This window comes from Hesperophylax consimilis, chromosome 27 (assembly GCF_061612785.1).
Source record: "Hesperophylax consimilis isolate HC1 chromosome 27, BYU_Hcon_1.0, whole genome shotgun sequence".
In the NCBI taxonomy this organism is placed as follows: Eukaryota; Metazoa; Arthropoda; class Insecta; order Trichoptera; family Limnephilidae; genus Hesperophylax; species Hesperophylax consimilis.
The window spans coordinates 23,228,245-23,246,980 of record NC_142862.1 but is presented as its reverse complement, the minus strand read 5'-3'; the positions used below and the strand labels follow the sequence as shown (position 1 = coordinate 23,246,980).

Genomic DNA, 18,736 nt, shown 5'->3' with positions numbered 1-18,736 from the left:
CCTACCCTTTAAATTGAGATATTCGTAAAAATACGATATATTTCCGCGTAAATCGAGATTTCGCGGTAATTTTCTGTCGCGGCCGGCCCTTTATTTCAAATATCTGAATTTGAATTCGTAAAAATACGATATATTTCCGCGTAAATCGAGATTTCGCGGTATTTTTCTGTCGCGGCCGGCCCTTTATTTCAAATATCTGAATTTGAATTCGTAAAAATACGATATATTTCCGCGTAAAACGAGGATTCACGGCCGTAATCCGTCGCGGCCGGCTCTTCAAATTCAGATATTCGAAATAAATTCATAAAAATGTTATATATTTACGCGTAAATCGAGATTTCGCTGCCGATTTCGGTCGCGGCCTACCCTTTAAATTGAGATATTCGTAAAAATACGATATATTTCCGCGTAAATCGAGATTTCGCGATAATTTTCTGTCGCGGCCGGCCCTTTATTTCAAATATCTGAATTTGAATTCGTAAAAATACGATATATTTCCGCGTAAAACAAGGATTCGCGGCCGTAGGTATTCCGTCGCGGCCGGCTCTTCAAATTCAGATATTCGAAAGAAATTCATAAAAATGCTATATATTTACGCGTAAATCGAGATTTCGCTGCCGATTTCGGTCGCGGCCTACCCTTTAAATTGAGATATTCGTAAAAATACGATATATTTCCGCGTAAATCGAGATTTCGCGATAATTTTCTGTCGCGGCCGGCCCTTTATTTCAAATATCTGAATTTGAATTCGTAAAAATACGATATATTTCCGCGTAAAACGAGGATTCGCGGCCGTAGGTATTCCGTCGCGGCCGGCTCTTCAAATTCAGATATTCGAAAGAAATTCATAAAAATGCTATATATTTACGCGTAAATCGAGATTTCGCTGCCGATTTCGGTCGCGGCCTACCCTTTAAATTGAGATATTCGTAAAAATACGATATATTTCCGCGTAAATCGAGATTTCGCGATAATTTTCTGTCGCGGCCGGCCCTTTATTTCAAATATCTGAATTTGAATTCGTAAAAATACGATATATTTCCGCGTAAAACGAGGATTCGCGGCCGTAGGTATTCCGTCGCGGCCGGCTCTTCAAATTCAGATATTCGAAAGAAATTCATAAAAATGCTATATATTTACGCGTAAATCGAGATTTCGCTGCCGATTTCGGTCGCGGCCTACCCTTTAAATTGAGATATTCGTAAAAATACGATATATTTCCGCGTAAATCGAGATTTCGCAATAATTTTCTGTCGCGGCCGGCCCTTTATTTCAAATATCTGAATTTGAATTCGTAAAAATACGTTATATTTACGCGTAAATCGAAATTACGCGGCCGAGTTTCGTCGCGGCCGACCCTTTAAATGCAGATATTTGGCGTAAACTCGTAAAACTACGACATATATCCGCGTAAAATGTATTTTCTCGGCCCTTCAAACTCGGATATTCGAAATAAATTTGAAAAAAATACGACATTCCAGTGTAAATCGATTCAGATTTACAAAATAATAATACTAATTAGGACGATGTATAACCACGTAAAAATACATTTTTCGGCGTTTTACCGCCACGGCTGACTTTTAGATTCAGATTTACGAAATATTATGATTTATTTTCGCAAAAATCAAATTTTTTCGAATTACACGAACAAATTTTCGTGCGAGGACAAAAATAAATTTCGAATTACGAATTAACGAATTTCGAATTAAAAAAAATTTTGTATGAAAAAATTTTTCAGCGGAAATTTTTTTTGCGAAAATTTCGAATTACGCGTTTTTTCGAATTATCGGGGTTCGAATTAACGGGGTTCTACTGTATATGTAATAACAGAACTTGAATGGGACTTCACAGAACTTGATAATTAACTCATACCACTCCTTTGTCGAGTGTGGCTCGACATTATATTTCTTACACCAACTCCTATGTCGAGTCATACTCGACATTATAGTAACGCAATTTCGAAAAATAATTTAAATTATCAAATGTATTTTTTTTTCTTTTAAACACTTTATATCTCATTCTGAATATTCCGAATACGCAAAATACATATATCTCGTCAAGTTTCGCCTTTTAGATAATTTTTAAAATCGTATTATTTTTAACCTTGTAAATGCACTGCGCAGTTATTTGGTTGCGACGCATGTAAGTAGGTAGGTACTTGCCTGTCTACCTGCGTAACAATAGGAAGCGCTGAGGGATTTCTCCCAACACATAACAAAGGATTATTATACCTATTCACTTGTTATCACATAATATTTTGTTCTGTTTGTGTATTTACATTTGTTTTTACTGTTTTTAGTAGCAAATATTTCGTGGCCGAGAAAGCACATGTGTCGTTCGGTCTTGAAAATAATACTCAGTAATTAGGTGAAAATATAGTTTTACATTTCTTTTTGTAAAGAAAGAGAAATAAAAATTACATATTTTAAAAATTTTTGTTTAACTTTTTATTGAGGCCACTTTTTATCCCTTTTTTGTAAATTAAAAGGAGTTGGTAGTAGGTAATTAAAAAAAAAATTAGGAGTGCAAAGGGTTAATGCTGAAATTTGATTTTCAAATTCTGTAAAATGGTTCCATGATAAATTAACACATCGACAATTCAACACACCTTTAAAAAGTGATATAAAGTCATTAGAAACGAGAAAAAATAAATAAAATTTAAACCTAACCTAACCTACTTAACCCAGTTAATAAAGTTTTTGTTTCATCACTTTCCATGACTTTATATAACTTTTTAAAGATGTGATGAATTATCATTTAGATGATTTATCCGGTCACCCTGTAAAGCAACACGTCCTTAGACAATTTATCTCATTGTGCTATTATTATATTAGACTTAAAAACCATTGAATAAAACCATAATTATTGAGAAAAAACAACTGTTATTATCGTCCTTAAATAGACATTTAAAATTGCAACCACAAAACACCCATCATTTCAAACTGCCAATTTTTTGGTTGGTGGTTTTTCACTTTATGACAACAATGCACTATGTAATTTAACATTTTTGGTTTAAATATCAAATTATGTCACAAAATCCAATTTAAAACTGTGATGTTAAAAAATATATTACATACATATATATTATGTATGAAAATGTTTCAAATAGTTTCGTCCAAAGAGTCCAGTATGGTGCACGTGAGACAAGCAAATAAATAATTAAGGCATATGAAATCATTTGATTTTATATTATTCAAATATCACTTGATATTGTCACACGCATCTCAAAGTCTGGACGAAATTATTGACTGTTACCCATGTAACAATATTATGTAGAAATTTAAACATTTTTCTGATAGAATGTAACTTTTGCTTTAATTCAAGCCATATTTTCAGTAGAGCATTTTCAAAATTTGCATATATATATTATTACACCACATTCTTAACATCTGCCCTGATGAAGGACACTGTAATGACATTTGAAACGTTGGCTAAACGAAGAAGCGCAACGTGACATAATAACCCAAAAATTAATCACAATACATACATAAATATATTGTTTAAAAATTTTTTAATTATTATTTCTATTAATAAAATGAATTTATAAATCATGTTTGCAACTATTATCTTATTATTATTATATATCCATAATATTAATAATTATATTGAATGCCTACAACAGTGTGTATAAAAGTTTGAGAATAATAGTATTCAGGTTTGAATATTAATTAACTATGGTTGTTTATATTGTTTAGTTATAAAAAAAGGTTTAAGTATTTTTAATAATTATTTAATTGTGCCTCACAATAAAATATTATATGAAATTATCTTGTTTTTATTTTCTCAATAACTTGATGAATTCGAGAGGAATTCTATATGTACAGTATGTATTATATTTTAGGAAGGATTTACCAATCAATTACCAATTTAAACAAACAAAAATATCATATATTTTTATTAATAGATGATTTTTTTTGGTTTGAACCTCAAAGTCAAATCCTAATTGGGTGGTTCCGAAATTTATGCTGCATATTAACGGCTGTAAATTTTTATAATATCCAATTTCAGAGAAATGCGTGTGTGCCACCAAAAGTTGATACAATGCATCGTCATTGACAACGAGTCTATCTGTTGAGTTTCAGCTTCATCGCATATCGGGAAGTGGGTTAATTTCCACTTCCAAGGTTCCATTTCATTCATACATTGAAGAAAACAAAATTGAAATTGAAATAGATTTATTTAACAATAATAATATATTTTAGGAAGAATTTATGTACCAACAAAATTAAACTTCCACGACAATGAAATAAAAGCGGAATAAGATTGTGACAAAAGAAATCTCCGTAGATAATAGAAACAAAGGGAGAAATAGCATGAAAGCGTGCTGATTGTCGTCAAGCTACAACCGAACTCCACAGACTTGGTGTGTAGGTGGAAACAAAGGCGGGGCAAGTGCAGTAGTATTGGTGACACGCGTTGATTGCACAATTTCATAGTTCACGGCCCATATCCTTTTTCTCTATTATCTACGGTAATTTATATAAATATATTTTAATGAGACAAATAGCTGAATGAATCCATTTTGAGGATGGTTTGATCACATTTTTTGTTTGATGTTTACATTGCCAATGCATCAAGCAGTGGTGGTGACTCACGATGCACCTGAAATAAAAATAAATTAATTAAAAACACCATTACTCTATCAGGTGTCACATTGTTTCATCACTATGTACATATTTGTAAATACGTCTATTTGTTTTTGTGAAAGAATGAATACAAATCTTGGAAGAGAAAATTAATGCACTTCCTGACTCAAGCTGAAACTCGGCAGATATACTTGTTGTCGATGACAATGCATTCTATCAATTTTTGGTGGCAATCACGCATACTCACGCGAACATATACATAACTTTATTGATTTTAGCTTTCGTTTCCAAGTAAAATGGAGGTCGAAGTTCGTATTTTTTAACCCCTAGTTGCCGAAAAAAACTTAAGGCGATGCCATACGTAGTAATGCAAAATCATGTGTTTTTGGTTTGAAAATTTGGTATCCTAGAAATGTTTCAGATGCTTTAATTAAATACTGCGAGTAGAAAACATCTTGGCCTTTGAAATAATAGAGTAAGGACGGGTTGTTTCGGAGAATCTGAACAATTCATGAAACGTTCATTTTCAAGTTCTGTGAAAGATTTTTTCAAGTTCTGTTTTTATTTCAGTTTTGTCAAGCAACTAGCCTACAATGATATAAAAACAGAACTTGAATAAGTCTTTCACAGAACCCGAAAATGAACGTTGAAATTTGATGAATTGTTCAGATTCTCCGAAACAACCCGTCCTAAGTATTTTTATAAGCCCAGAAAAAAATAATGTATAGGCCTATGAAAACTGCTTTAAAGTTCAAAATCTCCTACTTACGAACCCATTTTCGGTTATGATTTTATTGTATAATGTGGCGAATTAAGTTATTTATAAAATGATCAAAAAAAAAAGAAATATGTATGCCTGAACATCCACAAAATAAAATAAAAGGCACTTTTTGGCCTTGTTTTTTTCTTGCATAAATCAAAACAGGCAGATGGTGTTAAGCGGGAATTTAAACCTGATCGCCATCTACGTAAGGGTTGTTATTGATAGCGGCTTAATTTAAAATACTACACGACGTAGTGCATCGCCTTAATATATAATTGTAATGCTCAGATCAACTATAAATTATTTTTTTTAGGTACTACGAGTTTCCGAACATTATGGATACATAAATGTTTTTTTTACTTACTTTGGTTTCGTCTTTCTTCCGATCTGTCTGTTGAAGGGATTCAATTATACGAAGTATTTCTCTGAAAAAAATCAGTCTTCCATTATTTTTTCAGCATATTTCAAGGTTTTTATTACAAGTTTTAATTTCCCTACACATCAATTTTTTAGTCATGGCAATACAGTCGCATGTGATACTTTTTCTAGATAATACAATTTTTTATAGTAATAATTCTAAAGCGTGACTAAAAGCAACCTGCGGTTGGCTCTTTATCGCGTAAAAATCTCTGACACACAAAATGGCATGTGTATTGTGTAAGTACATGTTGATAACGTACCTTGAGTAAAAATACTGACATGCACGCACTGAAGAGATAATCTGATAGAAGTGTGTTGTGGACGTGTCTCGTTTGTCCGAAGTAAGCTTAATTTACCTTACTTCTGGTGAATATTGATAAAATATTTTCATATTATGTCAAAATCATAGACATAAAAATTAATAGACCAGTCAATCAGAGAAAAGGGAACAAACCAACATGCGCAGACCTCGGGAGGCGGCGTGACTGTCCTACTTTCGGTGATTTGTCAATAAACAAATCTGACCTGAATCTGTAATATCACCATATTTATTGCAAAACCCTGCAGGTTCTTCAAATGGTCTGTAAATTAGCGAAATCAGTTTTCGTTCAAGTTGTTATAGATCACTTCTAGGGATTACCTTTTTAACGTCATTAATCATGACTACAATATCAACTCACACCAGGTTACGCTCCGTTTTGGCCGGGTAGACCATTACAAATCGGAGTTTGTGGCTCGGATCCACCATTAGCACAGCCCTAGCGGCCAGGGGAATCTGCTCATCATCCCTAGTGTCTGAGTCCAGGATGCCCCACAAGCAGGACAGGCGGCGGTCGGGGTCTGCGATGATGGGGAATAGAAATTGGGACATCTTGCCACCTGGAGATAAGTAAAATTTTAAAATTAAATTCATCCATTGCATGGAAGCGTGCGGACTGTCGACGAGTTATGACCAAACTGTACAGACTATCAAAGCAATGAACAATGAAGTTATGCATTTGGTGTGATCGAAATGACAATCTAATCTCCTTCAACGGAAGTAATCTTCCTAACATGCCTTCCATTGATATGCTTGGTGTAACCAGATCAGGCACGGAGGTTCCATCGAAGCCAGAGTCAAGCTAGCCTCACTGAAGATGGGTGTTCTGTACAGGGCCCGCAGATACTTTAATAGTAAACAACGGCTGACCCTGTACAAATCACAAGTGCGCCCCACTGTTAAATTTGGCAGCCACCTCTAGTCCGGAGCCCCAAAATACCTGGCAAAACCTTTCTGTAATAATAATGTGCATAATCGGGAAAAATGCAAACCGCGCGCCAAACATTTGTACACGGTTGATATTTGTCACATTAGAATGGGTCGCTTTTACGCCTCGTTCTTGTGTTCAACAGCTCGGCTGTGGAACGATTTTCCAGCCTCTGTATTTCCTCCTTCCTACAACATGGTCGTCTTCAACACTCCTGTGTGGAGTTAATGTTAATAAAAAGGTAGAAACTAATGCGGGATGCTGCAGTGTGTTTATGCGATTTGCAGTAGTATGGGTGAACAATGTTGATGATGCACGGTTTCATACAACCTCCTTTGCTTCTGTTATCTACGGGTGATAGTCAGTTAATATATGTAGATTTCTTAGATGGATTGGTTTACCTGAAGCGTTGGTTATGGTGTTCATCCACTGCTGTTGTACCTGCAGAAAGCCGCAGGTAAGGCCCAGAGGCTTGACGTTTCGCCGCTGCAGCTCCGGCATCAGGTCGGCCAACCCCGTCAGCTCCGAGGAGCACATGCCACCTCCGTCCCTGCTCACTGAGAAAAGCAGGCCCCAGCTGGACATGGAACCAGAAAGAATATATATATTATTCTGTTGAATTATGAGGTTTCCCTCATAACCTATATCACCTTTAATAAGATTATAGATAATACAAACAAGGGAGATGGGCCTGACAAATGGATAAATAATGCTAGTTCTTCCCAGCATGTTATATTGATTACATCCATCCATCGCTGTTTTGATTGCCTGTTTTCGCTAATTTAAGAAATAAAATATTCAGTGATGCTTCGCTTGCTTTGATTCAGGAGTTTTGAGTTGATATGTGAATAAGTGAAAGGTAATAAAATATAAACCAATAACTGAAAACAATATGGTATGGGTTTTTGCTTTCCAAAGTCAAGATTTATGCAGGAGTAATTTAAACGGGGTATTTTGAATGTCGTTACTTGGAATGTCGTTACTTGGAATGTTTAAATCTTACAAGAAAGCTATAAGAAAAATTGATTATATAACAAAACTTAATTTTCAAAATGGCAGTGTATTAAAAAAAAAGTTAACAAAACTCACGATTTATTAAGCCAATCATAAAATTGGATATCTCCCATCGTTGTCTTGGCTTTAAAATCTGGAAAAGGTTCTCCAATAGTTAGTATCATTTTGTTTTAGATTGAAAATCTGTTGATATGCAGGAAATAGTTACGATACAGCGGGAAATGAAAACTTATCGGCAGCCGATAGATTTATTTTATTCAAATTACGAAAACGGAAACGATTTCCGCAAACTTTATGGCTAGTGATTATTTGAAATTTCGCGCATAGATTCCAAAACTTTTAAACGTATATTCTCTGTCAAGTACCAGTTCCAAAACCTTTTTTTATTTACAAAAAGATTACATAAAGCTTGTTATTGCTCGCCGTATTATTGTTTAGTTCCTAATAAGTAAATGTAGGTATGTTTTTTGTTCGTTTTAAAACAGGATTACATTTATTCGTTTTATTATTTGTTTGTGAAATCTTTTACTCGCGCCATATACATTCCAAAACTTTCAAACCGTCATAATATTATTACAAAAAAAATAATTCAGCAGCTATGTACCTATGTGTTCCAAAACAATCTAATACATCATGTCGAATGAGATTTACGAATGAATATTTCATTTTATTTTCCCAGCATTGAGGATTGCCAACTCGGCCTCCCAAAAAAGTACAACCTCGATTTTTTTTTTCTGTTTATTCAAGTAAGAATATTTTTGCCGCCGAGTGTCATTCTGTTCTTTCATCGCTTCATTCTATTCTAACCATAGAATAATATGCTTCTTTATTCTGTGTTCACGAGCAATAGCTACAATTAAGGAAAACGGCGCATGGCCCTTTTGATACAAAACTTAAATTTGGTTTGAGTCCAGACTAAACTAAACAGAAAAATTATTCTTTTAATCAAAAGGTGTAGCAAATATTTGGTTCAGAAATATGCTATTTTATTTATTTTTGTTTTAAATTATGATGTCTAGGGCATTAAATAATTCAATTTTGCGTGATTTTTTAAACAATTTCGACATTATTGATGAGTTATTTATGATTATTAAAACACAATCTTCCTCTACCTACCGTTCAAATATAATGAATAAAAAAAGCACATTATAAAAAAGGCATTTTTTGGGTCGAAATTAAATTTTTATATACGACAAGTAGCTGGAATTTTTAATTTTGGAATTTATACATAATATACTAGACATTTACTATACTTATGATTAAAAAAATGATTTTTCGTAATTTGGCCCCAAATCCATTTTTTTATGAAAAGGGCAGCGTGGCCGTTCGTCTTCTAAAAATGTCAACGCAGGTAAATAAATTTTTGATTTTTTTATTAGGTTGTAAAAAAAAAAATCCATAACACACTGTAACTGCCGTACACGCGGCGATTTGAATCCGTACGGGCTCGTCTACCAAATTGTGAAAATGATCGCATCTTTGAATTTTCCAGGTTCATTGATTTTGTCATGATGGCGTCTCTAATGCGTGTTTTGTTAGTAAATATTTTGTAAGGGATAAAAAATTCGGGCAGATTAGCAGTATGGAACCATATCTCTTTCGATCATATTTAACTGTATCATACTTTGAATAAGAACTACCGACATTGCCTTAATTTTTTCACACATAAAGATGGCGGTCAATAAAAATGTGCGTTAAGAAAAATGAAAGCAATGTTGGTAGTTCTTATTCGAAGTATAATATAGTTAAATATGACAGAAGGAGATAAGACCTCATTAGCTCAGTTGGTAGAGCGGTGCCCCCGCAAGGCAAGGGTCTTGGGTTCGAGTCCTAGATGTGACCGTATCTTTTTCTGATTTTTCTGTTTAAAATATTCGTTTAGGAATCGCTAATATTGTCTTCAAATTAAATATTACAATTTGAGGTTTTACTCAAGAAGTTATACCAAAAAAATATATATTGTTAAGTGTTACTGGTAGTCTAAGATTCAACAGAAGATTGCTATAAATCATAAAAAAAAATTTAAAAATGCCACGTAAATGCATTGTCCCATGGAGTCCCATGTTTTAAATACCTACTAATTATATCTATTTGAATTTTGATTTTGTTTCTATAAATGAATGAATGAAAATCTTGGAAGTGGAAATAAACCCACTTCTCAAGATCCTATCGAGCTGAAACTCAGCATATATACTCGTTATCGATAACAATGCATTCTATCAACTTTTATTGGCAATCACGCATACACCCGCGAACATAAGCTCACTTCTCTGAAAATGGATGACATTACAGCAGTTCATATAGAAATTAATGTCGGTCCTACGCAATCGGGATTTGGATCAGTTGTTAGCGCGGTTGACTCCAGTCTCTGTTAAGTAAAGTCCAATCCAAACGAAAAAGCTTCAGTCAAATGAAAAAAAAATACTCATACCAACTATTAGATATGATTTGAGATTTTCACCGCCAAAAGTATTATATATTTTAAAGTTTTAAAAGTTCACAAAAGTCGCTGAGTAGGAAGGTTTAATCCTAAATCAGCACAAAAAACAAACAAAAAAATACTGGTTGATTTTTTTATAGCGGCAATATCTACAGCTTGACTTTGATTTATCTCAGCCGCCTAGTAAATAATACATATTAAAATGCCTTATAACTTAACCTAGAATGGAAACCAATGTCGCAAAAAAGTTAGAAGCTTCTGTCTCTCGTAAACTTGCTTGATATATAACATATGGTCATCTCATTTGATCAAAATTAAAATTTCATATTGATGTAGTACAGTAGTTCTGTATTTGAGATTTAGGCAATGAATAGTCTGACTTTTGGATCAAGAAACACGCATGTCTCGTGTTCTTCTTTTTTTTTATTCTCTCAGCCAATACACACAATCGCAGGTATTTGTTGTTAGATACCATTAATAAACCACTCACTTGGAGGGTACCTTTTAGGTTAAAAAAAACAAAGCGGGAACCTGCTCGAGTTTCAATACGGTAGGAAGCCTTTTAAATAAAAAAATTAAACTCTAGAGTAGGTACCTACTTGCTCGAGTTAATACGGTAGGTAGGTACTTACCTAGATCAGTAAATTGAATGGTAGGTACTCACCCGTGGGAAGATGCCATTTATTTGTTCGTCCGCGCGGCAAATTAAGGTCAGAATAATTTTATTTTTTCCGAATTTCATCAATGGCCGCCATATTTTGTTTCGTCGCCAATTCGACGGGAAAATTTGATATTAACGACTTTAATCATGTCTTTTGAAATTTTTATCAAACTAGCAGCTCTCAATATTGAAGCAGCGTTAAATGATCGTGTAATGTTTTGATTGGTGAAATTAATGATGGAACATTGTTTCGTTAGATGTTTAAGTGTTCTATACACGCAATGAATTTCGACCTTCGTTGAGGTTAGGTTGAGTAAAATAAAATGTAGTTTTAATATCTATTTGGATAGGTTATGTTAGATTGTTATTTTTTTATAATGCCGACCCCATGGACCGAAAATGCCCTTAAGGCTTATTAGGTCCATGGCCGACCCCGACTGCACGGATATAGGTCGTCTAAAGAATGTAGACAATAAACATGGACCTAAAAAGCTCGGACTGAAGCCGAATCTAGGGAAATTGCCTGGCAGCCATATTGTACTTTTGAACTGATTCTTATGCAAAGAACTTATAATTATCATATTATATTTATTTATTTATTTATTTTAGGAACATAAACAGTCTTAGTAATATAATGTACATAAGAGAATAACAAAAAATAGACCAATTATTAATGTTCACAGATATATATAGAAACATAAAACTAACCCGTAAACGATAAACCTATAATATGCCTACCATAAACAGCAATATATAAAAGTGATTTTAACTATACTTAAATAGACTTGGGTTGGAACGGGAGGAGGAGAGGGATGAGGAAAAGTTGCCACGCAAGTAATATTAAAATATTAGGTACAATCATTTTAACAGTGGTTAATATGAGTTAGAATGTGATACAATGAAATTCTGTAGTGATAGTAACTAGCAGTGAATATGTCAGCACGAGTGTCTATATTTGCAAATTTATTATTATAGTAGTTACATGTCCTTTGCATAAATTCATTTTGGTTGGAATTGGTATTGCATCTATCAATGTAGAAAAGGGTATTTTGTCTGCTGTATCGAATTGGCGCATGGAAATTTATTTTGTTCATCAACTCCGGGCAGTCAACTTTAGAGTTAATAATTTTATACAAGAGCTTCTGATCAGCGACAATCCTCCTGTTGAGTAGTTTCGTGATTCGAAAATATTTCTCGATTTCGTCGTAAGAGTTGTATATGTTAAATGATTTAAAATTGAGGAATTTGAGAAATCGTTCCTGAACTCTTTCTAACCTGTTAACATAAACAATATAGCGCGGGTTCCAAACCGGTGAACAGTACTCCAGGTGAGGACGAACATGTGAATTGTAGAGAGTCAGATATGTCTATCTGTATAATTTTTGAAAAATTTGCATGTTCTCAGTACAAAACCTAGACTTTTTGATGCTTTGGTGACAATGTTATCAACGTGTTTATCAAAGGTAAGTTTAGAGTCCAAGAAAACCCCGAGATCACGCACATAGTCTTTATTTGTTAAAATCGATCCAGAAATGGTGTAATCATGCAGTATTTTCACACGGTTACGTGTGAATGTGACTTTGCAACATTTAGAAATATTGATAAAAAGCTTATTTCTGAGACAGTAATCCGTCAGTCGATCAAGATCTGCTTGTAAACGCGCAGAACAGTCCGGGGAGCTTATAGGAAGGTATATCTTCATATCGTCAGCAAATAGTAAAATTTGAGCGTTGTGAAAACATGTCGTAATATCATTAATATAGATAGAGAAAAGCAAAGGACCCAAAATGGACCCCTGAGGCACACCGGAAGTAATGATTTTCCAGACCGAGGAAAATCCACCCACTGTCACAGCCTGGGACCTGTTTGTTACGTATGAGGATAACCAACGAAGGAGATCTCCATGAATACCATGATTAGCAAGTTTTCTAAGCAGAATGTTGTGGTTGATCTTGTCAAAAGCCTTGCTATAGTCGGTATAGATTGTATCAACTTGCACACGTTTATCCATGGAGGCAGACAAGAAGTTTGTAAAAGTTATAATAAACTTATAATTATTTTATTTTCGTATTAATGCAGGTATAACGGATTATGATTTTTTTGAATATTTGATGACACAGGGAATGAGATATGTCATTAAAGAAATTTAATTTTGCATTTCTATACATTTTGCCCATACAACCCGCGGCTTCAAATTATTTTCGATTTGCTCCGTCCAGGGCTTTTTAGACCCATGACAACAAAGGAGGGCGCTGCGATCTTTTAAATGGTTAATGGCAACATCAAGATGTTAATTGATTCAATAAAGATTGTAGAAAATAGAATAACCCTAAAAAAAGCACTATCTATGTTCATGTAAATAATTTTCACTTGAATATCAAACGGAAACGGTATTCAGAAATTAGTGATAATTATTCCTGAAAAGAGATTATTTTATTCACATTTTAAGGAAATTCATGTTTCTATTTCCCATCCAGTCATCCTATCATATTCGGAAATCAAATATTCGAACATTCTTGTTCTAAAATCGGTATTGCCATAGTAATGAAAAAAAGTTCAATTTATTCCACTTCTAGATTATGTTGTAAGGCTATATATTGTTTACTCGACAGTAGGTAAGTATTAAGTAGGTAGGGTACCTATCTAATATTTAAAATTTTAAACTTAAAATTAAATATACATATCTATTAACTTTTTATTCTGGAAAATAGGAAAACTCACTGTAGGTAATAGAATGCATGCTACCAATGGCGTGCAAGCGTGCAACCCATAATACTTAAAAGCTAAGCATGTTTCAAGAAAAACAATTGTTTTCAAACAAATTTTAATGCCACTTTTTTGTTTCCGCGTGTGACATAATATTATATTCCCAAATTCATTCGTCGTAGTGACAAACTTGAATTGGAAATTGGTTTGTTGACTTTCATTAATGGTCACTGTCATAATTATCATAATAAAGAAACACATTTGGATTCTTGGACATGTTGACATCGCGGATTCCTTGGCAAAACAAGGAGTATCCAACCCTGTTTTTACCCTAGTAAACCACATTCCCCTATGTGACATTTTTTTTCATTCTCAAAGATACATCCCGCAATGTTTGAGCAGAGTATTGGCACATTGCTAGTCAATCCAAAGGAGCTTGCTATGCCTCAATACAAAGGAATATCTCACCAAAACCGTGGTTTCAACAAGGTTTCCAATGAGGATTGGACATTCTTCCGTTCCTTCTCACCTTTTTAAAATTCACGTGCTTGACTCCCCAGATTGTACCTTCTGTGGTCTAGAAGTGGGAACTTTAGATCGCATATATTTTGGTTGTTCCTCTCTAAACAAATATCCTTTGTTCTATCAAGCCTTATTTAAAATTGCCTCCCCTCCATTCAACATCTCATCTCTTTTAAGTCTGAACTTGACTCGAATCTTGACTTCGAAATTTTTGGGAGGGGAAGGAGGTCGGGAAGTACCTGGCCATTCAGATCTGGTCACCAAACACTGCTAAAGCCATTTAAAGAAAAGTTTTTATTCTGAATGGTGGTCTTTCACTAGGGCGATACTGAAAGTATGTACGTGCTGCAGACATTCTATATATTATTATAAATTAATAAATTGTGTAATAACACAAATGAATCAAATACAACTTACTTTCAAGGCTCTCAACCACTGAACCACGGATGTCGGGTTCTCGCGGCAATCAAATAATAAAAAAACAAATGCAGGAATAATTAATGTATCGCTAACTTCACACCTTACCCAAATTAACGCCCCGCGGTTTTAGCATTTAAAAAAATCCCAAAAAGAGCACTTTGGTCACTTTTAGTGACCAATGATAAATCAAGTGGTCACCAGGGTCACCTTTGTACTTTGTTTTATTCGCAGACCTGTGACAAATCACGGTTAGTCTGAATTCTCAACAAATCATTTCAAATTGAAAATGGCAATTAGAATAATCAATATAAATATATTACAAAAGTAAATGTACAATGTGCTTGCCGCTAAAACTCAGAAACGAGTCCGAACAAGGGAGTTATATGGTGTGGTAGCCCTTTATCCCCCCATCCATGAAGAAAGTTCCCGTTTTTACCTGAAGGGCGTGCTTTTGAAGATATAAGGGCTGGAAGTTTCGACCTCTAGAAATTTCTGGAACAGTAGAAAACATTCGAAAGTATTCGAGAGAATTCCACAACATTCCAGAACATCCCGGAATGTTGTGGAATGTTCGTGAATAGTCTGGAACACCCCAGATAATAATGAACTAAAAACGGGATTACAGGCCGTTTCCTGATAACATTTTAGTAAATTCGTAATCGTGACAATACGTTGGTATCTCTAAATAGTATAAAACAAAGTCAATATCCGCGTCTGTCTGTTTGTGCGCTTAGTTCTTCTAAACTAGGCAACGGAATTTTATAGCGTTTGCACTATAATTTAGAGAATTTCTTCCGGAAGGTTTATATATACAGGGTTTTCCAATAAGAGGTGTTATTTTGATATTCAAAGAAACTTTTCCCGTAAAAGCACAATGGTTGCGTTGCTTGTGTGGCACGTAGCGCCGTTTTGTTGAAAGTAAACGTTGTCCAGATCAATACCATCCAATTCTGGCCATGAAAAATCATTAATCACCTCTCGATAGCGCAATCCATTCACCGTAACCGTTGCTCCAGCCTCATTTTCGAAAAAGTAAGGTCCGATGACTCCGCCGGACCATAAACCGCACCGAACAGTCACACGTTGAGGATAGAGAGGCTTTTCAACAATAAATCTTGGGTTTTAGGAGCCAAATATGCGACAATTTTACTTGTTGACGAAGCCACAAAGGTGGAAATGGGCCTCATCACTCAAGATGATTTGCATTTGATTCACTCAAGTGAATTTTAATAATTTCAATGCGTTGTTGAAGCGTGTATCGTTCCATTTTAATTAATGGCGTAGTTTCTACTTGTCAAATGTCAAAAAGTGACAGCTTCAAAAGTAACATCTACCGAAATACCGGGTTATTCGAAATAACACCTCTTATTGGAAAACCCTTTATAATACATGGATGTTATATTTATTGAAAGTAGAGAAAAGTCAAGCCACGCCATTACTTGAAGAAGTCTCTGACGTGGCCCGGGCTTTATTCAGAGTTTTTCGAAATCAGACTTAGACAGTGACCTTCTTCTTGTTTAGAAGGTCAATTGTGTAAAATTAATCTATCTTAGAATAAAACTGTAGATTTATATAAAATACCCGGTGTCTAGAGAGAATCTTTAGATAAACGATAGGTACCTACTTTGATAGTATATAAAGGTCAGATTTAGTTGGGTTAACGTTATATAATTACCAACTAAATAAATACTAGGTACGTGTGCCTGGTGGTATATTTATTTACATTACGAAACTCTAAATTAGTATCGTCTTCATTATTTCAACATTTAAATGTCAAGATGCGTAGTAAATGATCTTTTAATGGTGACCAATTTGCGCCGAATACATTCAGATACTTTTTAGTAAGATAAGAATCTCATTTTGTTCGTACAGAACTAACCTAACACCTCAATTCAGTTAGGCTAGTTCTGCAATAGGGGACGAATTTATCCTTTAAGAGGAAGCTAAAAGCCAAAAATGTATATATTCTTGGTGTACCTTATATTGTGGGTAATAGGCATTAAAATCGCTTGACAAACGGATTCTAGAATCGTTCGATTTCAAGCACAAAACTGGTTTTTATTTATTTTGCAAGTAATTTTATAAGAAAGCAAAAAAAGTTAATCAAGTGAAACTGTCACAGATAATCTTAGCTATAATACGGTATTTTTTAAAAAGTTTTTTCCTTTACGTGTTCATACATTTCTATTAATAACTATTTTTTTTGGAAGTTTAAATTTATATTTTTTATTAAGTAATTTATTATTTTATTTGTATTCTACTCAAGCGAAGCGATGGGAAAACCTTCAATTTATCTATAGCATAATTTTTGGTATTCATAATGTACACTAATTCGTTATAAAGATTAATCAAAAAATCAAAAGTGAATTAGCACTAAGCTTCGCCTTAAGTATAAATTCTTTCAAGCTTTCAATCTACGCGGCCACCTCTGGTCTGGAAATATTAATAAAGCACCATTATAGGAAACTGACTGATGATGTCAAAAGGGCTAATCCCTTGATGCTGGGATTATCCTTAAAATATAGAGATTTACCATTGATGACTTTGCTGTAGCCCTTTTCAAAATATACCATTCCTTAGTACATTATTTTGATGTATCTCATGAGGTTTAGCCAGTGTTAGCAATTTAGTGCCCGAAAAAATATTTTTACGACTTGATTATAAAACATCGATTTTTCTCTACTTTCTATAAAAAGAATATACATGTGTCATATATATAACCTTTCGGAAGAAATTTTCTAAGTGATAATGAAAATCCCATCAAAATCCGTTGCGTGGTTTAGAAGAACTAAGCGAACAACAGACAGAAACGAATGGTGACTTTATTTTATACTATGTAGGGATTTGCTAGTTGGGAGCGGCTCGGTGCGTTGTGCGGCGTATTCTGGACGTAGCCATTTATTGATGTGTTTGTATTATCGTTTCTCGGCAATTCTATTATGCCTAATTTCGTGTTATTAAATTAATGTTATTTTGAAAAACACAAAAAAATCACAACACCCAGAACCGGTAGCCCTCGTATAATTTATGTAACACTTTACCCTCTAATGTATATATTTTTTCTGAACCTGTAAATTCAGTGTCGGGTGATTTAATTTCCAGAAGTAGGAATATGCTGTCAATTTTTTTGTGTCTTTAACTTTTCCAGATATAGGTGAAAATGAGAAGTCCGCCTTTAGGCGGATCAGTGCATTAAAAATATAGACCTTATATTATTGTTGTATTTTCTATCTATTTTAAAATATGGATTAGTACTGAATTCAGTGCTTGCTACATTTATTTATTTATTAAGACATACACAGTACAATAAGATACAGTTAAGGATATTTTTCGTTATTACATAGTTATAGTTGTTGTCCATAAAATATCATTACGTAATTCCGCCTGAGATTGTTATAAAAGGGAAAAAGTGTGTGAAGAGAAAAAAATATAAATAATATAATTGAACTGTCATCCTTGCTTGATAAATCACCGGTCTCCTCCTCATCAATTGTGTCTTCATCATCAGTTGGAACTGAATTCATCAATTGCGTGATTTAATCATCAAACAAATTTGGTAAACGGTGTCGCTGATGTCATGCCTAAAAATGACAATTATTGGAAATTTACCTCAACACAACAAAACAAACAACATTGTATATAATAATGTACAATAAATACAATATAACACATCACAGTAGTGTAATACATACATAGTGTGTACTGTAAATACGAAATAAACAGATAAAATTAATAATTTCACTTCATAGGTCCGCCTACAGGCGAGTAATGAATTCAGTGAAAATTTACTACCTCATAATATAATAAACAAACAAAAAATATGTACCAAATAAAAAAAACAATCATAGGTACTTACCAAAATTTTTTTAGCTCGATAAGCAGTTTAAAAGTATTAATTTAGATTTTTTAAAGTTTACTCACTTCATGAAAATAATTTTTCGGACACATTCCACAAAA

General features: G+C 33.9%; 1 protein-coding gene across 1 annotated transcript; it reads right to left on the bottom strand.

The window, feature by feature from the left end:
- Positions 1 to 4,557: 4,557 nt before the first annotated feature.
- Positions 4,558 to 8,277, bottom strand: LOC149410789 (peroxiredoxin-6-like). The gene is made up of 5 exons (XM_089648340.1): positions 8,106 to 8,277; positions 7,418 to 7,593; positions 6,450 to 6,648; positions 5,714 to 5,774; positions 4,558 to 4,602 (listed from the first exon to the last, which is right to left on the bottom strand). Exons 1-5 carry the CDS (start codon positions 8,192 to 8,194, stop codon positions 4,558 to 4,560), a joined length of 570 nt encoding a protein of 189 aa, XP_089504466.1. The 5' UTR covers positions 8,195 to 8,277.
- Between the last annotated feature and the right edge of the window lie 10,459 nt (positions 8,278 to 18,736).

Excerpts from the sequence above, each read along its gene's own strand:
- LOC149410789 (XM_089648340.1), bottom strand. The coding sequence starts at position 8,194 with ATGATACTAACTATTGGAGAACCTTTTCCAGATTTTAAAGCCAAGACA. Across the intron at positions 6,649-7,417 it reads CACCATAACCAACGCTTCAG|GTGGCAAGATGTCCCAATTT; the intron begins GTAAACCAATCC and ends ACTTATCTCCAG. Across the intron at positions 4,603-5,713 it reads GGAAGAAAGACGAAACCAAA|GTGCATCGTGAGTCACCACC; the intron begins GTAAGTAAAAAA and ends TTTTTATTTCAG.